Below are 25,276 nucleotides of genomic sequence, written 5' to 3' on the forward strand. Positions count from 1 at the left end.
TTGAAGAGGTATTTACTGCAGAAAGTGAATACAACCCCAAGAGCTGAGTGAGCAAAGAAACAGGCTTGGAAACTTAGAAGAGAAGCCCTCAAGCTGAAACTTAGACTTCCAAGGAAGGGGCTGCTTAGCTGGGCCCTGTGTCTTTGAGTTCTGAGAAGCAAAATTCTAAGGATGGGGAATATGAGGTTTGTTCTGATGTCTTTGAGATGGTGAGATGATATTGATTCTGCCAGTGTTGGGGAAAATGCAAGCTAGATTCAGGTGCTGCTAGGGTGATATGACAGAGTGTGACTGCTAGCTACTTGAGACTGAGAGGCCAGGGAATACCTCACCTCTATGATTAGCTGATATTTGGGCACGAACCTGAATGGCAAGGAATCAACCACGTAAAATCAGCCATATAAAAATATGAGATCAGCAAACACTGATGGATGTCAGCATTTGGGATCCTCTTTATTTGGGAAGAGCTCCATCATTTTACATATTTAGAGCCAGAGGAAAGTGCTTGAAAATCCTTTATTGTACAATCTCTTTCTAGTATTTTACTGGGGACCATACAGTAATTGATATTTTAATACATTTTGATAAGGCACCACATTCAGATACTTTTTGTTCTTGAATATTTTACCAAGCACCCTGTGCAGGGATATTAAAGCATTATGTGGAATCTCTTAACTCTTAGGCTCATCTCATCCTCTGGGGCACTTCCCAGTTGAGCTCAAATTAGCAGACACTTTAAAAATTATTTTAAAATAATTATAGATTGATAGGCAGTTATAAAAAGAAAAACTTTATAGGGAGGTCGCATGTATGCTTCACTCAGTTTCCTCAATGGTAACACATAGCTGTAATGCAATATCAAAATCAGGAAATAAAGATATCAGTACCATCCACTGAGCCTATTTAGATTTCACCAGTTTTACATGCACTCATGTGTATGTAGTTTTATGCAATTTTATGTAACCACTACCACTATTGTGATACTGAAGTGTACCATAAACACAGGCTTCTTCCTGCCATCCATTTGCAACCACACCTACCCGGTCTTGCTCATATCTAACCTTTGGCAACCACTGATCTCTTCTCCACGTCTATAATTTTGTTATTTCAAGAATATTTTATAACTAGGACATACGGTTTTTACTTAGCCTAATTCCCCTGAGATCTAGCCAAGTTGTTGCACATATCGATAGTGCATTCCTTTTTACTGCTGAGTAGTATTCACAGTGTGGATGTACCACAGTTTAACCATTCACCAGTTGAAAAACATTTGGGTTATTTCTAGGTTTTGGCTATTATAAATAATGCTGCTATGAACATTCACGTACAGATTTTTATGTGAACGTAAGTTTTCATTTCTGGGATAAATGTCCAGGAGTACAATTTAACTGTTGGTTCACATGGTAAGGGCATGCTTAATTTTTTGTAGAAACTGCCGAATTGTTTTGCAGAGTGGCTGTACCATTTTACAGCCCCATCTCCATTGAACGAATGATCCAGTTTCTCCATATCCTCACCAGCATTTGGTATTATCACTATTTTTTTAACCATTCTAATAGGTTAAATATGATAAGATATTCTGCTATCTCATTATGGTTTTCATTTTCATTTCCCCAGTGGCTAATGATGTTAAACATGTTTTCACCTGCTTATTTGCCATCTGTATAATCCTTTTTGGAAAATGTCTGCTCACATCTTTTGGCAGACTTTTCAGAGTTCACATCCATTCTTATATCAATCCTCCAACAAGGTTGAGACCATGCTCACAGCAATTCGTCCATGTGCATATATAGTTTTCCTAAAGAATTATAAAATAACATATTATATAATAGCATTTCTAACACATCTCTCTTCACCAGTTTGGAAGAACAAATTAATACATGCTCATTGTAAAAAAAAAATTGAAAGAACAGAAAAAAATACACTAATTACCAAAGTTTACCATCTAGGGATAACCACTGTTTGTGAGCATACATCCAGATTTCTTTCTGTATGTATATTCTTTGCACACATAAAAACACATCCACAAATTACATAACTGGTGTGATACTATTCTGCACCTTGTTTCACACAAAATATATTATCGACATCCTTCCATTTTAACAAACATCTTCATTATCATTTTAATGCCTGCATAGTAATTGTTTCCATTTTTTTTTTGCTATTATAAACAATGCTTTAATGATTGTGCTTGTGGGGATTGTTTTTTGTATTTTTATAATTATTTTCTTAGAGTAAATCAGTAGAAGTGAGATTGCTGAATCAGAAGTCACATATATATGTACATATATAATATACACTGATATATCCCTATATATGATACATGTTTGTAAACGTTAGGAATTGCCTTTTAGAAAGATTGTGTCAATTTACATTCACCCCTCCCCCCCAACACACACCCTAAGATTCTGGTAAGGTTCTCAACCTTTTGGCTGTATTCCTCTTCCAATGAATTTCTCTCTAAGGATTGAAACATATAAATAAATCCAAATAACTTTTTGTTGTTTAAAATGTTTAAACCATTGACTGAGACAGAGTGCAGGGCTCTGTGAGGGTAGATCAATAGAAGTCCTGCAAAATAGCTATCTTCTAGACCTGTTCCTCCAAGACACCTTTCTGGAATGTGGTCTGCTTCAGTGGCTTTGTTATCTGGCCATCTAGCCTGCTACCACAAGGCTCATGGGGAGTGAGAAAGACAAGCAGCAAGTCAATGATATTTACTTGTGGAAAGAGGAATCACGATTAGGAGGAAAAAAATCCAAGATTACTACCAGTATGCCTACACTTTAAAGACAGAAAGATATGCCGTGTAAAGTAAACATAAAACAGCAAGTCCTACTTGCAACATTAGAGATTTATTGTAAAGTTTATTATAAACTTTACAATAAATGATGATATTGCAGTCCAGAGTTATTTGAATGCTTTTTTTTCCTTGTTTCATTTGGTCAAACAAGCATTTTAATTATGATCTAGAGAAAGAATAACTTACACTGACATATCCCCAAATTCTAAATGAGTTTTTTTACTAGTCATTAGGCTTATTTTTCAAGGTCCAACAGAAATTTAGTTTAATGGTTTAATGAGTACACTTATCTTTCACATGATGATGATGATATATTTTCACTTACAAACTTCTTCGGATGAGTTAGACAACACAAGGACTGAATGCAAAATTGTATCTTTTAGTAATCAAGAAACATGTTCATGATATACCATGTAACACTAGATAAGAATTCAGTTACAAAATGTGCCATCTTTTTTATTAATATTTTTCACAATTCCTCAGCAGAATTTCTTTCATTACTCTGTTTAGCAATTAAATACTTATACTCTAATTTTTCAGACTCCCCCCTGACCCTTACCCAATTCCACAAGATTTTCCTGGATTGTAGAAAACTAGTATGAAAGTGTTTACAAGATACTTAAGATGCATTTTTTGAGTGAGTTCTGTAAAGTTCTTGTAACTTTAGATTTAGGGTGCTAGATATAACAGTGGAATTTTGCAGCTACTGTATATCTGGCTTATTAATAGTGCAGTAGCAAAATACCTCATCATGTAGGGCTTTTCCCTTCCTAGGCATTTGTTGCCTCTGTTAGTTTCTCTGTGCAGGTATTGTGAGGTAGATTCCCACCTTTGTTAGCCATGGAGGTCAATCAGAAGGGGCAGGTTCCAGTTCTACTTCCACAGAACATTAGTTGTGTGATCTTGAGCAAATTCCTGACATCTCAGCTACATTATACTTAAGACCAAGAAGTTGGAGACCTCATAAAGTCCCTTCAAATATAAAACTATATAATAAAATAATTCATAAATTCACGTAAAAATTTACAGTTTTTGTCAGGAATTCTACTTGCAAAGGTGCACTGTAAACCTTTAATTTTGAAAAATCTGAAGACTATTCACAGAAAGTAGTAAAATGATACAGGAATTAACAGAAAGTCATCATCATTCACTTAATATGCAAAGAGAAAAAGTTCAAAGTATACTCAAGTCCCTAAGAGGATGATTATAGTTTTCTAAACCTCACATCTAGCCTCTCTGTGACCTCAGTCCTTTGGGACTATTTCTACAGACGACCAAACGGGTGGGGCTGAAAGAGCTCTGAATTTTATTTGTTTATTTTAGGTCAGTAATTCTGTGGAGGCTCAGGGGTGAGGGTCTAGGGCTCTCAGTATTCCTCGGAGGGCGCTCACAGTTTCCGGATCTGCTGACTATCTGCAGGGAGAAGTGCCATTCTTTGGAAAGAAAGGAGGCTCCGCATAAATGACTTGACCAAAAACGGGTGCTCCTCTCAGATGTAAGGAAGAGGCTGCGGAATTCCATCCTCCCCCCTTTTCCCTCCAATTCCCCATGTGCATCAGAGAAGTTAAGTCACCCCAAGGGCCTTCAGAGGACCAGACTGGGCCGTTACAAACGCCCAGACACCCACCTGGCCAGACTCTCCCAACCTGTAATGATAGGGGGCTGCTCTCTGGGACACCCCTCGTGAGGTCTCCAGCCTAACAGCGAAGGGGCTGAAATCCCCCCACGCCTTCCTCAGAGCCCGTGGGGGGGGGCTGTCACCTTCCGGGGGCAGGGACAGTCCCGTAGGGCGTACCCGCCGCGCCACGCCCCTGCTTCGCGCCGTGGGGCGGGGTCGGAACCAATTTTGCACCTCCCAACACGTGTCCCGTTGCCGAGCGATGAGGGAGGAGGCGGGGCCGACGGGAAAGAGGGGCCGGGGCGGGCCCGAAAGGGGCACGCGCTAGACCCGCGGCCGCGCAGCCGCCCTGCCTCCCTGTCGGGGCCGCGCGCTCAGGTCGGCGCCGCGCCCCGCCTCCACCCGCGGGCAGAGCCGCGCACGCGTGGAGCGAGTGGCCGCCTGTGCGACTCGCTGGGCTCGCGCGGGGGCTGCGCGTCCGGCCGGCGGCGGCGCCACGGCGGAGCCTCCCGGGAGCCGGTGAACCGAGCGGTCTCGAGGGAGAGGCGCGTGGGCAGGCGCAGGGAGAAGGAGCGCGGGGCGGGCAGGGCGGCCGCCGTGCCCACCGCTGCTGAGGAAAATGGTATTCGAGTCAGTGGTCGTGGACGTGTTGAACCGGTTCTTGGGAGACTATGTGGTGGGCCTGGACAGGTCCCAGCTCTCTCTGGACATCTGGAAAGGTAACGAGACCGCCGCCGCTCCTCAGTGTCGCCTGACCCCGGCCCGCGGCCCTCTGGCTGCCTGAGCCGGGTCGGTCTTCCCGGGGCTTCAGGCCCCCGCTCGCCTGTGCTGCCACCTGCCGCCCGCCCGCGTCCGGGTCGAGTGACGCAAAGCCGGGCGGCAGTTCCCAGGTCTCCGCCCGCGGGCTGTTTAAGTTGTGGTGGGCAGGGGAGGGTCGGGGGTGCGGGATGAAAAGGTCTGTCTTTCCGAGCGGAGCGGCCGAGGGGGACCGCCGTGGGTTCCGTGGGTCCAGAGTTCAAATCCCGGCGAGGTGCCCTTTTCTGCCCCTCGTCCCGAGCCAGGCGAGGAGGAGCGACGTCACGCTCCTGGGTTTGCTCTCACTCCTGTCATTTTACCCCTTGCGTTGTGACGGAGGCCCCAGAGAGCCCACGGAGTGCCGCACGCTGCTTCGCACGTGAAGGCCAGGCGCTGTCACCGAAGACGCCCACCCCCTTCCTTCCCGGCCTCGGCGGGGCTGACCCCGAGGCGCTTTCTCGGCGCCCGCTTCCGGCGGTGCAGCCTGGACTCGGCTCGCTCCCCGGGGGTGGGCCGACAACCAGAGGGCCCCTCCCGTGGAGAATAACTCAGTCTGTTGCTCGTGTGTTTTTAGTTCATAACCTGAACCAGGAATGTGTCCCATTTTTCAAGGCTTTTGGGTTTTGTGGATCAGAGTGAATTGCTGTTTTTTTTTTTTTTTTTAAACAACAGGTGCGTTGTGCAAAGTCTCTGACCTACAAAAGACAGGGGTGAGCATTCCCCTTTCACGTGGTGGAAGATGGAAGCGTTTACTCTGATGTTCCACCTGTTTAGAGTCTCATTTATAGTGCATCATGTTTTTTGTATTATACCCTCATTTATCGTAAACACCCATTGGAAATTAGACTACTTTATGATATGGATTTCCTAGACCAAAGGGAGGATTCATTTTTGTGTGAATTATGTATATTAATATGTAGTTGTACATTCTATATTTTATATAGAATATATTTTTAAAGTAATTTAAACTATTTTTGGATATGCACACACTTTCATCCTTCTAAAATACTTATTTATCTTGACTCTTCCTTTATGAAACAATGTAAACAAGTAATTTAGTTTGATTAAAAGAATTGTTACTTGTTACTACTGTTGGTATCTGGTACCATGATATAGTGGACTACAAAAACTAGGGACATAAGCGGTATCTCAGCCTCTCTGACTAGTACTAGAAACTTGCAGACTGTTTATTCTATGCTGCTTCTCAGTTGCAAAGTGAAAATAGTAAAACTTGTCTCCATCTGTCTTTGAAGGAAGTTTAAGAACACTTGAGAGTGCTTTAATCTGTAGCAGAACATTGCTTCTACATTTAAGGTAGAGGTTTTGTGATTAATCAGTGGATTTATTTACTTATTTAAAACTTACATACAGTAAAATTCACTCTTGTGGTACAGTTCTGTCTGCCTTGACAAATGCTAAGAGGCATGTATCCATCATCATAATAGTGACACTGGAAGGTTCCACCAAGCTCCCCAGATTCCCTCTGCTGCCTCTTTGTAATTCACCCTACCACACCTCCTGGCAGTCTCTGTTTCCATCCCTGTAGTTTTGTCTTTTCCAGAGTGCATATAAATGTGCTTGTTTGGTATGTTTGGGTCTGGTTTTTTAGTTTCACTTCTTCCATTTCTTACACAGAATGCATTTGAGAGTCATCCGTGTGTTACATACAGCAGTAATTCATTCCTGTATTTTTGAATAGTGTTTCATTCTGTGGATGTACTGTAAATGTTTATCTGTGGGCTGGTTGAAGGATAATTCAGTTTTTTTGAGATTATGAATAAAGCTGCCATAAACATTCATGTACAGGTTTTTGTGTGAACATAAATTGTTATTTCTCCTGGGTAAATAACTGAGTGAGATTGCAGAGTCATATGTTAAGTGAATATTTAGTAGTAGTAAGAAATAGTAAGAAACGAAACTGGCCTGTAGCATTTTCCAATTTCACCAGCATTGGATCAGATTTTAGCTGCTCTGCCTCTTACCAGTGTAAGGCTGGTGGTGGGCACCCCTGCCCTCCCTAATGGAAAAAGAAGAAGCCCACGAGACATGCCAAGAACAATGCCTGCAAGGCCCAGCTAAGTTAAAGAATAACCACACCTGGATGGTTACCGTGATAAGAGTTACGGTCCCTGGAGTCCCTGGAGTCCCTCACGGTTCCTGGTGTGCACACATACCACCAGTCCCTCCTATTTCTCAATACCCACCCTAAAACTGCAACGGAGAATTCCTTGCTCTCCCTGCCATAAATCTTCCCAACAAAGAAACCTCCAACCCCCCAGCCCTAAAAACATATATATACCCACTCAAAACTTCTGGGCAGTGTGACTTTTCTGGCCCCACTCTTGGGACCTGTGAACCTCTCCTGGGAGCGCTCTAATAAAGCCTTGTTGCTTAACTCTTTCAACTCTGCTTGTCTCTCTTTCTCTGGCGCAGCTCATTCAAAAACTTTACAACCAGCACTTGGTATTGTCATTAAAAAAGCTTTTTAGCCATTCTAATAGGTATGTAGTGGTAAAGGATTGTGATTTTAATTTGTATTTCCTTAGTGATTAATGATGTTTGAGCATTTTGTTCTTTGCTATTTGTATATTTCCATTGGTGAGGTGTCCAGATCTTTTGTTCATTTTAAATTGGGTTGCTTTCTTTTTCTATTTGTATTGAGATTTAATTCCCATATCATAAAATTCATGCTTTTAAAATGTATAATTTATTGTTTTAGTATAGTCACAAAATTGTGCAACCACCACCGTGTCTAATTCCCAAACATTTCGATACCCCCAAAATAAACCTCATCTCCATTAGCAGGCACTCCCCATTTCCTCCCATTCCTCCCCACCCTGCCTCTAGCAACCATTAATCTGCTTTCTGTCTCTATGGACTAGCCAATTCTAGACATTTCATTTAAATGGAATCATACAATATGTGCCCTGCTGTTTCTGGCTTTTTAAACTTAACATATTTTCAAGGTTCATCTTTGTTGATGGATGTATGAATATTTCATTCTCTTTTATAGTTGAATAATATTCCATTGTATGGACATACCACATTTTGTTTATCAACTCACCAGCTGATAGACATGAAGGTTTATTCCTACTTTTTGCCTATTATGAATGATGCCACTATGAACATTCATGTATAAGTTTTTTGTGGACATATGTTTTAAATTCTTTTGGCTACATACCTAGAACTGGAATTGCTGGGTCATGTGGTAACTCTGTTTAACCTTTTGAGAAACTGCCAAACTCTTTTCTAAAGTGTTTTGTTTTCTTATTGTTGAGTATTGAGTTCTTTAAATATTATGGATATAAGTCCTTTGTCAGACATGAGATTTGAAAACATTTTCTCCTAGTCTTTTGCCATTCTGTCTTTTGCAGAAGAAATGTTTTTAATTTTGATAAAGTCCAGTTTATCAAAAATTTCTTTTAAGAGTTATGGCTTTTGGTGTCATATCTATGAAATCTTTGCCTAACGTAAAAGTCACAGAGATATTCTTCTATGTTTTCTTGTAGAAGTTTTATGGTTTTATGTTTATGTTTTGGATTCATTTTTTGTATAAGGTATGTGATATAGGTTGAAGGTTAAGGTAGAATTGTTAGCATGTGGATGCAAAATATCCAGTGGTTCGCACCATTGGCTGAAAAAACTAGCCTTTCTCCATTGAATTACTTTTGTGCTTTTGTAAAAAAATCAGTAGATTTAAAATTGTATAAATTTATTTTTGGATTGTATGCTGTTCCAACAATCTACACGTCCATCATTTCACCAATACTACACTGTCTTGATAACTACAGCTTTTTGGTTAAGTCTAGAAATCAGGTAATGGGATCGCTCCAATTTTGGTCTTTGTCATATAATTTTTAATATATGTCAGTTTTTTATCTATAGAAATCAATTTTATGTTGATAATTAAAACTTTAAGTGGTAGCTGGAGTAGTTTTTAAAAAATATGCTGAGGTTTTCAAAAGTACTAACTTGTGATAAACTTAGAGTATTTTTAAAAAACATTGTTTGAAAATTTTGATAATAGAAATTAAGTGCTGCGTAAGAAAAATTTTAAGACTTAATATTTTATGATCTAATGTGACAGACCTATTGTAAATGTGTGCTTTTGCTAGGCTTCTGTGTAATAATTCAGTTAATTTCACTATTAGCATGTTAAAAGTATCAATTAGTATTTAGGCAGTACTAATAATGGGTAGTGTTCTGAATATTTGTTTCTCAGATGATTCTTTGGAAATCAGAATCCATTTTTTCCTAGAAACATTATTATATGTGAATGAAGAACTTCCAAAAACCTGTTTTATTATGCTATAGCAGAAGAGTGCTACAATACTGGGTCCAATACACTAAGTAGACTGATTGCTTGGAATCCATCTATTTTTGTAGGAGAAAAAGGAATTAAACTTCATCCTAGGACTGACTCTTTGCAAATTTTGATGTTGTTAAAGTATACTTTTTATACACTTTTATTTACAAATTCTCCACCCTTCTCATATATCAAGTTAGGGAGGTAGTAATATTTAATAGACTAATTTGAGATTTATCCTTTCAACTTTCCCAAGCGTTTAGCATTTCACGTATTTCTTTTAAGAACCAAGATGCATCAGAATCAGGTATAGGTGTTTGTTATGAATACAGATTTTGAACCCTTCCCCAGAAATGATTATCTGGAATAGGACACCAAAATCTTTTTTTTTTTTTTTTGTTAACAAATTACACCAGGGACTGTGATGCACAACTGGGTACATTGTAAGAGGGCTTTCAGGGAAAAAGTATTAGAAAGTCAGAGAGACAAAAGCAATAGTAAGGTAGGCTTGTGTGATAGAATTATCATTTGTAACACAGGAAGTACCTGTACTTTATAACCCCTTCTTAATTTAGTCTTCTAAATTTGTTTTCTTTTATTTTTCAAAATAATGATACTCAAATTTGTAATTTTTTGATGACTGACATTTTTATGTAATATTAAAGGCTCAGATTTCCTGTTTATTAACTAATACATGTATTATGTTTTTTAAATGTTAATTTCCCAGTTTTCTCTTTATAATAGAGTCTTAAGTTCAGTGGCCACTTACTGCATACCCCTTTATACCAAGGGCTGTACAGGGCGATGAAGATTCAGTTAGGATAGAGTTTCTGATTTTGAGGAGTCATTCATCTGTGACAGGAATATACTGGGGAACTAAACAAATGATTCTTACAGTCTAGTGATAATTACCAATTCTAATTTCTTAAATGTTAGTTTTATATCCATGTTCTAAGATAACTCTCAGAGAACTTTAAAGCTGATGGAAAATTTTATTATGAAAAGTATTATGAGATTTTACAGTATATATCCCCATATACTATCTAGATTTGCGATTAACATATGTATTAACAGCCATATTGAGGTATAATTGACATATAGTAAAATACACATATTTACAATCTACAATTTGATAAGTTTTGGCGTACATATGCACACAAATAACCATCGTCACAGTTAAGATAAGGAACATATCCACCACACTCAAGAGTTTCCTTGTGCTCCTTGACAATCCCTGTCTCTTAACCCTCTTGCCCCTTTCACCCTTCTTCTTCCCAAGCAACCACTGATTCACTGTATGTTATATTAGTTTTCTAGAATTTCATATAAATGGGATTGTATGGTATATGTTCTTTTATTCTGACTTCTTTTAGCATAAACAAAGGCTGCAGAGCAGGTTGATTGCTCAAGTTGGTTGAATTCCTGTTGTCTGGAGACCCTCCCTTCCTACTTACAAGAGTACAGAGAAAAAACTTTTTTCTTTGACAATATCTATCATATTTATAACTGTTTTCTATTGGTTGTACTTATTTGTTTCCTTTTAAACAATCCTCCCCTCTTTTGCCTTCTCTGGTTTTAATTGAGTATTTTGTATGATTTTATTTCTTTTTCCTCTCTTAGGGTATCAGTTATACTTCTTAATTTTTTTTTTAGTGGTTATCTTTGAATATGCTGTATTCATTTAAAACTAATATAAGTCTGCATTCAAATGACACTATATGGCTTCATGGATAATGGAGGTATCTTATAACAGAATACTCAAAGTCCTCCCTTCTGCCCATTATAACATTTTTGTCATTAATTCCTCTTATCCATAAGCTATAATCATCCAATGTATTGTTGCAATTATTATTTAAACTAGTTTTCTACTTGATTATTTAAGAATAAGGAAAGTAAAAGACTTAATTTTACCTTCATTTGTTATTTCTCTAATGCTCCTGTAAATCAGAATTTCTGATGTATCATTTTCCTTCTGTCTGAATAACTCCTTTTTAATCTTTTTTGCAAGGGAGGTCTACTGGTAACAAATTGCATGAGTTTTTTCTTTATCTTGGAAAGGTTTTTATTTCTCCTACATTCCCCCCCATTGAAAAAAATTGTGGTAAAATACACATAACATTTATTGTCTAATCATTTTAAGTATACACTTCAGTGTCATTAAGTAAATTTACATTGTTGTGCAACCATCACAACCATCCATCTTTGGAACTCTTCATCTTGCAAAACTGAAACACTGTATCCATTAAGCAATGACTGCCTGTTTGGTACCCAGTATAAGTGGAATCATACAGTATTTGCCCTTTATAACTGACATCTTTTACTTAGCCTAATGTTCTTAAGATTCATCCATGTTGTAGCATATGTCAGAATTTCAATAATTTTTTAGGGTGAATAATATCCCATGGTATGTATATACACACCACATTTTGTTTCTCCATTCATCTGTTGATGGATACTTGGATTGTTTCGCCTTTTGGCTATTGTGAATAATGCTGGTGTGAACATGGGTATTTTCTTTGAGTCTGTGCTTTCAAATTTTTTGTGTATGTACCCAGAGGTAGAATTACTGGATCATATGGTAATTCCAATTTTTTGAGGAACCATCATATTACTTTCCATAGTAGCTGCACTGTTTTATATTCCTGCCAGTAGTGTACGAGGGTTGCAGTTTGTTCACATCCTCGCCAACACTTATGTTCTCCTTTTTGGTAGTAGCTACTGTAATGGGTATGAGGTGCTATCTTGTAGTTTTTATTTACATTTCTTTAATTAGTGATGTTGAGCATTTTTTCATGGGCTTATTGGCCATTTGTATATCTTCATTGGAAAAATGTTTAAGTCATTTGCTCATCTTTTAATCAGGTATTTGTTGTTGAGTTGTAGGAATTTTTAAAAATATATTCTGAGTATTGGCCCCTTATCAAATATATGATTTGCAGATATTTCCCCTCATTTTCTATGTTGCCTTTTCACTGTTGATAGTGTCCTATGATGCACAAAAGTTTTAAAATTTGATGAAGTCCAATTCACCCATTTTTTTCTATTGTTGCCTGTGCTTTTGGTGTCATATCCAAGAAATCATTGCAAAACCCAATGCCATGGAACTTTCCCCCTATGCTTTTTATTCTAAGAGTTTTATATGCTTTTACATTTAGCTCTTGGATCCATTTTGAGTTAATTTTTGAATATGGTGTAAGATAAGGATTCACCTTCATTCTTTTGCTGTGTATATCCAGTTCCTTCAACAACTTTTGTTGAAAAGACTGTCCTTTCCAAATTAAATGGTCATGGTGCCCTGTTGAAAATTATATGGCTATATATGTGAGGGTTTATTTCTGGATTTTCTATTCTATTCCACTGGTCTGTGTGTTTGTAAGCCAATACCACACTGTTTTGATTAAAGTGGTTTTTAATAAGTTTTAAAGTCAGGAAGTGTGTGACTTCCAACTTTCTTCATTTTTTTCACAATTTTTTGGCTATTCAATGTTGAATTTAAGAATAGATTTCTGTATTTCTCCAAAAAATGTTGAGATTTTAATATGGATTGCGTTGAATCTGTAGATCGTTTTGAATAGTATTGACACTCCTTGATTAAGTTTATTCCTAAGTATTTTTACCATTTTTGATGCTATTGTAAATGGAATTGTTTTATTTCCTGTTTGTACTGTTGATTTTTAGTACATAGAAACAAAATTGATTTTTTCATGTTGATTTTGTATCCAGCAACATTGCTGAATAATTATAACATTTTTTTGGTGGAATATTCAGGGTTTTCTACATATAAGATCATGCTGTCTGTGAACAGAGATAATTTTACTTTTTCCTTTCCACTTTGGGTGCCTTTTATTTCTTTTCCTTGCCAAATTGGTATGGCTAGGTCTTTCAGTGCTATGTTGAATAAAAGTGGCAAAAGTGGATATCCTTATCTTTGTTCCTGATCTTAGAGGAAAGGTTTCAGTCTTTCACCATTGTGAATGTTAGCTGTGGGCTTTTTATATATGGCCTTTATTATGTTGAGATAGGTTCCTTTTATTCCTGTTGTTTTTTTTTGTTTTTTTTTTTTTTGGTCATGAAAGTGTGCTGAAGTTTTTCAAATCCTTTTCTGTATCAATTGAGATGATTATGTGATTTTTCCTTCATTTCCTTAAAGTGGTGTTACATTGATTGATTTAACTATGTTGAATCATTCTTGGATCCTAGGAATAAATCCTTTTGGGTTATGGTCTGTAATCCTTTTAATGTGCTATTGAATTTTGTTTGCTAGTATTTTGTTGAGGATTTTTGCATCAGTATTCATCAGGGATATTGGTGTGTAGTTTTGTTTTAGTTTCCCTCCTTTTCATGTCTCTATCTGGCTTTGGTATTAGAGTAATGTTGGCCTCATAGGAGGAATTTGAAAATGTTCCCTTCTCTTCAGTCTTTTGGGAGAGTTTAAGGAGGATTGATGTTAATTCTTTTTTGAATGTTTGGTAGAATTCACCAGTGAAACCATTTGTTCCTTGGTTTTTGTATTGTTGTTAGGAAGTTTTTGATGAGTTAATCTCCTTAATCGTTATAGGTTTATTGAGACGATCCATTGTATTAACAGTGAGCTTGGCATGTTGTATGTTTCTAGGAATTCATCCATGTCATCTAGGTTATGTAATTTGTTGTTGTACAGTTGTTCATAGTACTTTCATAGAATCCCCTTTATTTTTGTAAAATTGGTAATAATAGCTCCTCCTTCGTTTCTGGGCTAAAATAACTTTTTTTGGTAGTCAGTCTACTTAAAGGCTTGTCAATTTTGTTGATCTCTTTAGAGAACTAACTCTTGGTTTTGATTTTTTTTTTCCTGTATTGTTTTTCTATTCCCTATTTTGGTTATCTGTGCTCTATTTGTTATTTCCTTCCTTCTACTGGGTTTGGGCTTAGTTTTATTTTCTGTTTCTTAAGGTGTAAATTTAGGTTGTTGATTTGGAATATTTCTTCTTTTTTAATATGAGCATTTATAGCTCTAAATTTCCCTGCACTAAATTTCACTGCATCTTATTAATTATGATGGTATGTCATATGTTCATTTTCATTTGTCTCAAGATATTTTCTAATTTCTCTTGTGATTTCCTTGACCCATTTCTTGTTTGAGTGCTTAATTCTCCCATATTTGTGGATTGTTCTGTTTTCCTTCTATTTATTTGTAGATTCATTCCATTGTTATTGGAAAAGATACCTTGCATGATTTTAATCTTTTAAAATTTAAAAAATTTTGTTTTTAATTGACACATAATAATTATACATGCTTATGGAGTATAGTGTGATGTTTCAATACATGCATATATGGTATAATGATGAAGCTGGTGTTTAGCATATCCATCACCTCATACATTTATTTCTTTGTGGTGAGAACATTCAAAATTCTCTCTTCTAGCTATTTTAAAATATACAATACACTATTGTTAACCATAGTCACCCCGCTGTGCAATAGAACACCAGAACTTACTCCTTCTGTCTTTATCCATTGATCAATCTTTCCCATTCCCCCATCCTCAGCCTCGGGTAACCACTATTTTACTCTTTACTTCTATAATATCACTTTTTTAGGTTCCATCCATGAGTGAGATAATGTGGTATTTGTCTTTCTGTGCCTGGCTTATTTTACTTAGCTTAACAGTGTGTAAGAGTTTTCCTTTTTCCACAGTCATGTCAGCATTTGTTATGTTTCGGCTTTTTGATGATAGCCATTCTAATTGGGGGGAGGTGATATTTCATTGTGGTTTTCATTTGCATCTCCCTGATGATTAGTGGTGTTGAACCTTTTTTCATATATCTTTTTGCCCATTTGTATGTCTTCTTTTCTCTTTTGTAACTTTTCAACACTTGTTTTGTGACGTAACATATGGTGTATCCTGGAGAATGTCCCATGTGCGCTTGAGAAAAGTGTATATTGTGTTGTTGGGTGAAGTGTTCTGTATGTTTTTTTGGTCCAGTGGGTTAATAGTGTTGTTCATAACTTCTATTTCCTTATTAATCTCCTGTCTGATTGTTCTATCCATTATTGAAAGTGGTGTATTGAAGTCTGCTGTTATTGTAGTGCTATCTGTTTCTCTCCTCAATTCTGTCAACGTTTGCTTCATATGGTTTGGTGGTCTGATGTTTGGTTCATATGTGTTTATAATTATTGTATCTTCTTAGCAAAATGTGTCCCTTTTATTATTATATAATGCCCTCCTTTGTTTCTTGTAACAGGTTTTGACTTAAAGTCTGTATGTCTGATATTAGTACAGGTTGAGTATCCCTTACCTGAAACGCTTGGGACCAGAAGTGTTTTAGATTTTGGATTTTTTTCAGATTTTGGAATACTTGCATATACTTAATGAGATATCTTGGGGGTGGGACCCAAGTTTAAACATGAAATTCATTTATGTTTCATATATACCTTATACACATAGCCTGAAGATAATTTTATATAATATTTTAAATAATTTTTGCATGAAACAAAGTTTGTGTACATTGAACCATCAGAAAGCAAAAATATCACTATCTCAGCCACCCATGTGGACAATCTGTAGTTATTTGGCATCACCATTATTCCTGACTCTGAATTTATATGCTGCCAATAAGCAGCTATTTTCTTATACTTATTCACTTGTAAGTACTTAACAGTAGGAAATATAACATACCACTAATACAATAAAATAATGTGTTAAGTGTAAGTAGGCAGCACAGCAGCATCTCTAGCATACCTGTCTGTATCAGCTGTTAAACAACAGCAGCAACAAACAACAGCAGGCTTTCAGTCTCTACCTCTCATGCTGTGTTTTGACTAAAAGGTTATTGTATACTGTGCTGTATTTTTTTAGGTGAGAAGAGACATCAGGAGCAGTGGAGGGACCAGGAATTTGGTCCTATAGAGATGAGGCAGTGTTCTGCTGGATGGCTTTTCTAAATGTTTCCTCCAGAACAGTCTCTTTTTGATTTTATAAACTGTGATTTCTTTTTCTGTTATAAGTGTATACTACTCTAGTCTAGACTTCAGTTAGCTCACGACACAGTTTCACCATATGATCTGTAGATATTTTTCTGCAGTGTTAACAATGTCATCTTTATTGTCCACTTGTGGTATGGCTTTTCCTTTTTTCTTGGTTGGGCATTTGCTTGGTTGCTGTAGATTAAGTTTCTAGAGTTCTCACAGTTATTTTGGTCAGTTTGTTGTTTACTTGATGTTTCTTTCGGGGAACGAGGGCCTATAGCTTCCTAGAATGCCATCTCTCTGGCATCATTCTCTCCTTTTTACTTTTGAAGAATAATTTCAGTGGGTACAGAATTCTAGATTGGTTGTTATTTTCGTTCAACACTCTACATATTTTATTCATTTTGCTTTCATGGTTTGCAAAGTGGTGTGATATAATTTTTGTAGCTCTGTAGGTATGGGTTTTTTTTTCCTCTCTGCTTTCTTTTGAGATTGTCTTTGATTTTCTGTACTTTGATTATGCCATGCCTACCTGTAAGTTTTTAGTATTTATCCCGCTTGGTAGTTTCTGAGCTTCCTGGATCTATGGTATTTTTATCATTAATTTGGAAATTTCTCAGCCATCATTACTCCAAATTTTCTTTGTTTCTTTTTTTTTTTTCTCTTCTATCTCCTTTTTTTCCCTTCAGTTGTCCCATCACCTATACATTACTGCTTTTACAATTGTCTTACAGTTCTTGGATATTCTGTTTTGTTATTTTTCTCATTTTCTTTTTTTCATTTGAATTTGGGAAATTTATATTTACATATCTTGGGGCTAATTGATTTTTGATTTTTAAAATTTTTTCCCCTGAACTGTTCATTACAGGTATATTTAAATACAATTCACTTTTTGTATATTGATCTTGCGTCATGCTACTCTGTTAGATTCATATTGTTTATATAATTCTGATTAAAGTGTTTGTGTACATTAACATTAAGCTACAACTGCAGAGGTCAGAATTTAAAATCAATGAAGTTTTGGTCAAACATACGATCTTAGATTGTGTAGAAGAATGAAGGTGAGCTAATAAGATTGCAAATAGATTCTGTTTTCTGTTATGTACATTATTTATGATTATTTTTCCTTAGTATGATGATCAGGAATGAAAATGCTTGATTGTTTCAAGTTTATTTTTTTTTAAATCTTTTTTAGGAGTTGTGGTCCTGAAGAACCTTCAAATTAAAGAAAATGCCCTGGTAGGTTTTGACTGTGATAAATTTGTCATGTTGTTGCATTTACTTATGTACATTTCTTCCTGATTCAGTTTGCCACCTTAAATTATTTAAGTTCAAGAAAATTTTTTAGAAATAATTTTTTCAAAATGTAATTATTGCAAAATAGAATTTTAATCTCCCTAAAAGCACAAACTGACAGTATAATTTTTCCTATTTAAAAATACTTACATTTTTATTTATTCTTATGTGGTTTTATTTTGAATGCTTAACTTGTTTTCCAGTTGTTTCTAAGTTTTTTAAAACTGTTTTAACCACTTTTTAGCATACAATTCAGTGGCATTAATTACATTCACAATGTTTTGCAACCCTCACCAGTATCTATTTACCAAAGTTTTCACATCCCAAAAGAAGTAACTCTCCATTCCCTCTTTCCATAGGCCCTGGTAACCTCTAAACTACTTTCAGTCTCTAAATTTGGCTATTCTAGGCATATAAGTGGAATCATGCCATATTTGTCCTTTTATATCTGGCTTATTTCACTTAGTATAACATCTTTAAGGTTCATCCATATTGTAGCATGTGTTAGGAATGTCACTCATTTTTATGGCTGAGTAATGTTCCACTCTATGTATATACCACATTTTGTTTATCCATTCACCTGTTGATGAACACTTGGGTTGTATTTGTGTTTTGGCTCTTGTGAATAATGCTGCAGTGAAATTTGGTATACATGTGTATGTTCTAGTCCCTGCTTTCAGTTTCTTTGGGGATATACTAGTGTAGGAGTGGAATTGCTGGATCATACGGTAATTCTATATTTAACTTTTTAAGGAACTGCCAAAGTTTTATCCATAGCAGTTGCAACATTTTACATTCACATCAGAAATGCATGAGTGTTCTAATTTCTCCACATCCTCCAAATCCTCCAATGTTTGTTTTTGTTTTTTTTTAATAATAGCCATCTTAATGGGTGTGAAATGGTAGCTTATTTTGATTAGTATTTCCCTGATAACTAGTAGTTGAGCATCCTTTTATCTACATGTTGCTATTTGTCTGTGTTCTTTGGAGAAATGTCTATTAAGTTCTTTGCCATTTTTTAACCAGGGTTTTTTGGTTGTTATTGAGTTGTAGGAGTTCTTTATATATTCTTCATATTGATATATGATTTGCAGGTATTTCCCCCATTTTATGGGTTGCCTTATCCCTCTTTTGATAGTGTCCTTTGATGCACAAAAGTTTTTAATTTGGTAAAGACCAGTTCAACTATTTTTTTCATTACCTGTGCTTTTGTTATCACATCCAAGAAATCATTAGCAAGTCTAATGTCATGAAGATTTTCCCTTATGTTTTCCTCTAAGGATTTTATAATTTTAGCTTTTATGTTTAGGTCTTTGATCCATTGTGAATTAATTTTTGCGTAGGGTATAAGATAAGGGTCCAACTTCATGTTTCTGCAAGTGGATATCCAGTTTTCCTAGCACCATTTATTTTTAGGCTGCACTTTCCCCCATTGAATATGAATAAATTTTTTTGAAAATATTTTTTGCAAAGTGTGAGTTTTGCAAAATGAAGTTTTAATCTCCTGAAAAGCTTAAATTTACAGTAGCGTTTCCCACTCTTTTCTTAAAATAATACAAAAATAGTAATGATTCTTGTAGGGTAGTTTTTGTGGCCACTATTACGGTAGACCTTAATTATAAAAAGAGCAGCCAACCTGAATTTTATGGATTTGAGAATAATATTTCAGTTGTATATACTTTTAAATAAATGTTGGTGGTAAAGAGGATGTGTAAATTAATTAAAAAACCCTTCACATAATTTTTGGAAGAAAAAAGTAATTATCTGTGTTGTTGAACTCTATGTACTAATGTTTTGCATATTTATATATATACATTTTTTTTGTAGAGTCAACTGGATGTACCGTTTAAAGTTAAAGTTGGCCATATAGGTAAGCCATATTTATTATTGAATTGTCCTCCTTACTGGATGTGCAACCAGAATTATGTGCCTACTATCTCTATAATGTAATCTTTTAAATGTTTCTGGGCATTTATTGAAAATGATTATGTGTTTTTTGTCTAGGTAGAACTTAGTTAGTTGTGTAATGTAACAATATTGTGGGAGTCATATATCCCTTGCTCAGTATTTGATACCTGAGAAATTATACATTTTTGGGGGCAGGGTTGGGAAACAGGTTCTTGCTCTGTTGCTCAATCTGGAGTGCAGTGGCAAGGTCATAGTTCACTGTGGCATCGAACTCCTGGGCTGAAGTGATCGTCTCCCTCAGCCTCCTGAGTTGTTAGGATTACGGGCGCACGCCATTGTGCCCGGCTACTTTTTTTATTTTTACATTTTGTTGAGGTGATGGGTGTGGGTGGGTTGGGGAGGGTCTCTATGTTGCCCAGGCTGGTCTCAAACTCCTGGCCTCCCAGCAATCCTCCCGCCTTGGCCTCCCAAAGTGTTGCAATTATAGGCGTGAGCTACTATGCCTCGCCTTAAGTGTTAAAATTGAGTTAACTGAAAGCCAAAACATTACATCTAACAGACACCTTCTCTCAGTTTTCTAGTTTTCTGACTGGTTACCATTGCTGTATTCTGATTGATACAGGATATGTGGTGTAAAGACTAGGGTCTGGATCATCCAGCCATTGTGGCTAGGGGCCAATCTGAAAACTAATTTAGCTCTGGAAGTTTTTCTAGGTTTCCAGAAAATATTGTGCTATTTCTTATTCTGTATTATTTTACCAGCATTTATATTTGATGTATATAGATTGAGCAGAAACTGACTGGAATATGAGGTTTTAACATGTTTACTAAAAACTTACCGTGGTTCTTAAATTATGTCGTAGTTTTATTGGTTTAAATATTGTACAAGATAATCAGTGTCTTTAGTTGGGATTTTGAAATTTTTTTGTTATATAGTTTTTGTGTAGTAGGATTTATATAATATTATCGAAGCTAGATTGGTGTCTCTTAAGGAACAAGGTATTCTGAAAGCTTTTGTAAATTACATGATAAATTTGTGTCCTTATAGTTGGTGTTAGACTGTATACCATAGAAAGTTTTCATCAAAGTAACATCAAAGATGTTACTAGATGACTAGAATTCTACCACTCCCCCCTAATTTAAAGACAATTTAGCATGAATAAGAGGGAGAAAACGTCATCCATTTTTTTCCTACCTGACCTTTTTATTTTTGCATGTTTCTGATTGTTTACATGTATATATTTTAAATACTTATAATCATGCTATATTTGTGATTTTATAATTTTTGTTTTAATTAACATGTAATAAGGATTTCTTATAATCCAAGTTGATTTTACCTCATTCATTTCTTCTGGTATCGTAATAATCCAGTGAATGCATATTTGCATATTATAAAATAATTTCATTTTTCTGTTGGTACATACATATTACAGTAAATATGTTTTATGTGGCTTTTAAACATTTGCCAAAAGTCATTGAGTTTTACAGTAACGATTGTTATATTTCAGTGTGTGTAAATGTAATCTTAATTCAAGAAAGTAAAAACAATGTATCAGGAGAGTAGAGAGACCTATTTCTTGTAGAGCCTGCTTTCCTGCCTGCCTTCTTTTTTCTTGCCTGATCTTGTTTAAAAATGATAAAAAGGTAGTTTTCATATAAAAATAGTGTAAAGTACACTGGACTAAATCCAAGATAATTTAGAGAATCATTTAAGGTATTGTTTGTATACCTCTATCATAGCACCTTTTATTCTTTAATATCATTATTATTTATTTTTTTGTCTTTTAGTAGACACTGGATTTCTTGAGAAGAAGTGGGCTTAATTTTTATTGTATCCTCACCACTGAGTACATTATTCGGCATACAATAGGGTCACAATTTGATGAGTGATAGAAGTACATGAACAATAGTACACTCAGTTTTATAGGAATGCATTATACCCGTGCTATTATTGGGTGTTGTTAGTCTTATTGATCTTTCAAAGTTTTCCTCATTTAGAATGCAGAATCACACATATATCAGATATATATATATGTTTGTATTTTAGAAATTGTTGTATGTGGAATGTTTTTGGAATTACATCTGTTTATATTTCTCTGAATTTGCCACATTTTCTACGAGGAGTCTACATTTTGTAATGAAAGGAAAAAAGTTTTATTTTTTACAAAAGGATTGAGTGGTGAAAATGAGACGTTATAATTTATGTTTCTTTGATTACATACGCATTTGGTCACTGTTTTTTGTCTTTTTGTTCATTTGCCTTTTTTGGAGTATTAATGTATGTGTTTTAAGCAGTTTATTTGGTACATTTGTGAATAGAACCGTGTCAAATTTGTTACAGGTATTTTTTCCCAATATACTTATTTTATTTTGGTTATATTTTTGGTCTGTATACAAATTTGAAATGATTGCTGTCTTTTCTGATTTTAAAACTTAGAAAATTATTCCTTTTTTAGAAATTATTTTTTTTGTGAAGTGACATGTATGATGAAATTTTTTTCTCAATTTAGGGTTTTCTAACATGGAGTTTTTAGGGTTATGTAAAGAGATGGAGCTAAGCAGATATTTTTCCTTCCTAATTACTAGGGTATTTAATAATCTATCCCTTCCCCAGTTACAGCAATGGCTTGTAAATCCAGAAGCTCACACTTTTAAAAAAATTTTAAAAATATGTTAAAACTCTGTTATGGAAATCCTGATACACAAAAGTGGAGTTAGTAGTATAATGGACCCAATATATAATGTTTTTTAGTTCAAGAAACCTAATGCTTTTGAAAATACCTTGCTATTGAAATGCCATAAAATATTTTCATTAGTTTGAGTAATTTTTTAATATTGCCCAGGATCTTTTATTATTTGTGTGTGTGTATATATTTTTCATATATGTAGACTGTGTGGTAATATATGTATGTATGATTATTACTGTGTATGTATATGTAAAATGTATATACACAGTTACATAAAGTATACTTTGTTAAATTATAAGAAAAATACTTATAAGGTTTAGAGTAAGAATCAGGGAAATTCAGTTATTTTATCAAGGATTGTTAATTAAGGGAAGAATAGTGGTATGTTGGCAGTACAGATCATTATAAATAGAAACTTGTAAATATAATCTGAGTTTCCAACAATACTGGAAATTATATCAATAAATACAGTTATTTCAAATCATCACAACAAAGCATTGTTGTTTTTAGTTGTAAAATAGCTTTCAATAAAGTGACTGAGCTCTTAAGGACAAAGGTTACTTTGTTTCTCCTCTAATGCCTGACAGAAAATAGATTGGCAATAAATGTAGGTTGAATGAATAATATTTTTTGTCCTTTTTTTTTTTTCTTCAAAATAATTATAGGTAATCTTAATCTTATAATTCCATGGAAAAACCTTTATACTCAACCAGTTGAAGCTGTATTGGAAGAAATTTATTTACTCATAGTGCCTTCTTCTAGTAAGTCAAATTTTAAAAATTGTAGTTTAAGTTACTCTTTTGTATGGATGGAAAGTTTGTTTTTTTTTTTTTGAGGCAAGGTCTTGCTCTGTTGCCGGGCCAGAGTGCAGTGACATCATCATACCTCACTGCAATCTCAAACTCCTAGCTCAAGCAATCCTTCTGCCTCAGCCTCCAAAGTAGCTTTGTCTACAGGCATGTACCACCGTACCTGGTTAAAGAAAAATCTTTATATTTGATAATTATATTTGTTCAAAATACTTTTGGGGAATTTTTACAGCTATCTTAATATTTAAATTTGGTATTAATTCAAATTAAATTGGTTTTTAACTCTAAATTTTTGCAGACTTTGAATTAGTGATTATTTTCAAGGATTTTTTTTTGAATGAGTATATTTAAATTTAAGCTAATTAAGATTCTTTTGTATACATCCTGTAGGAATAAAATATGATCCTGTAAAAGAAGAAAAACAACTCATGGAAGCAAAGCAACAGGAACTAAAAAGAATAGAAGAAGCAAAACAAAAAGTAGTTGATCAAGGTAAAGAAGACAATAAATATCAATGGTAATAAGTAGAAAAGACTTTAATATTTATCATAATTGAATGTTATTTTTCTCTGGAGGCACTAAGATTATTTAACAAATATGAGAGAATCTTATTACATGGGGAATTTTAATGTGGTTTCTGTGTTTTGTCATGTGTACAGAAATTTTACTTTATAGAAATTTATCTTAAGGCAAATAATATGTCTAGCTTATATAGGTAAGGTCAGTTTTAACAATAGCAAATAATTTTATGGAATATATTTTCTTTCTTTGCTTTTTTATTCCCCTTATATCATCAATTCTTCACTGTTTTGGAGATAGTTTCTTTTTATGTATGTATCTCTCTCTCTCTCTCTCTCTCTTATATATATATATATATATATTCCCCCTGCCCCCAATCTGTTTATTTACCCTCTGGCTTTACATCTTTTCCCATTCAGCTTAGACCACTTACTTGGTCCATTACCACAGTTCCTTTTTTATCGGTGGAAGAGGTGTCCTGCAGAAATCTAATTCCTTTTCACCTATCTTCTGGTCCTCATCACCAGCTACTTTTTTTTTTTTTTTTTTTTTTTTTTTTTGAGACAGAGTCTCATTCTGTTGCCTGGGCTAGAGTGCTGTGGCATCAAGCTCACAGCAACCTCAAACTCCTGAGCTCAAGCAATCCTTCTGCCTCAGCCTCCTGAGTAGCTGGGACTACAGGCATGCGCCACCATGCCCGGCTATTTTTTTGCTATATATATAATTTTAGCTGTCCAGATCATTTCTTTCTATTTTTAGTAGAGACGGGGGTCTCGCTCTTGCTCAGGCTGGTCTTGAACTCCTGACCTCGAGTGATCCTCCCGCCTTGGCCTCCCAGAGTGCTAGGATTACAGGTGTGAGCCACTGTACCCGGCCACCAGCTACTTTTTATACTCTGACTCTCACTTCTTCCTTCAGTGGGTCTGCTCTTTAGCATGTAAATATAGCCTCTTCTTATCTTGGAACATGAAGTCATTTTCCTAACCTAGTCATCTGTTTATCTTCTCCTCTGTCCTACGTTTAATAGCTAAACATCTTAAAAGAAAAATGTATGTGTACTGACTTTACTATTCTTGCAATGCGTTGATTTTTTTTAATGAAAAATAAACTCCAATAATAATCATTTTACCTATTGACAAACATTAATGGAGATTAATTCATATTCCCTGGCAATACCTCTTGTAATGCTGTTTTCTTCTCTGTCACAATTCTTTCATATCCTGTGTAGTCATCAACCCTACTCTTAATCCTCTCTTTCCTAAGTCTCCTATGCTTTTTGCTTTTAAAAATTATTTTTATTTTATCAAGATAATACATATGCATAGCTTTAAAAGTTAAGCAGTACTGTAGGACACATTTTAAAACAATCTGTCTCTGCCTTAGCTCTGCACCCTACTCCCTAGAGAACTATCATGTTGCTAAATAAAATGCTCACATCTCTGTTACTTAATTTATTAAGTTTAGATATTATGTATATGTATATTTTATACATATGCCTTCTTTTATGATGGACTTTGAAGATTGTTCTCATTTTTCTATTTTCCAGATATACGTCTATCATATTTTGGTTAAATCAGTATTCATTGTTT

General features: G+C 35.4%; 1 protein-coding gene across 3 annotated transcripts in view; it reads left to right on the top strand.

Moving 5' to 3' along the window:
- The first annotated feature begins 4,909 nt into the window (after positions 1-4,909).
- Positions 4,910-25,276, top strand: part of VPS13A (vacuolar protein sorting 13 homolog A) — a 197,911-nt gene continuing 177,544 nt past the window's right edge. For all 3 annotated transcript variants that reach the window (XM_045562601.1, XM_045562603.1, XM_045562602.1), the window contains exons 1-5: positions 4,910-5,140; positions 17,664-17,707; positions 19,592-19,634; positions 23,025-23,120; positions 23,559-23,660. In XM_045562601.1, coding sequence (XP_045418557.1) covers positions 5,041-5,140; positions 17,664-17,707; positions 19,592-19,634; positions 23,025-23,120; positions 23,559-23,660 — 385 coding nt within the window. In that variant the 5' untranslated portion in view covers positions 4,910-5,040. The remainder of the gene's footprint in view (positions 5,141-17,663; positions 17,708-19,591; positions 19,635-23,024; positions 23,121-23,558; positions 23,661-25,276) is intronic.

The sequence above is a fragment of the Lemur catta genome, chromosome 10 (genome assembly GCF_020740605.2).
Source record: "Lemur catta isolate mLemCat1 chromosome 10, mLemCat1.pri, whole genome shotgun sequence".
In the NCBI taxonomy this organism is placed as follows: Eukaryota; Metazoa; Chordata; class Mammalia; order Primates; family Lemuridae; genus Lemur; species Lemur catta.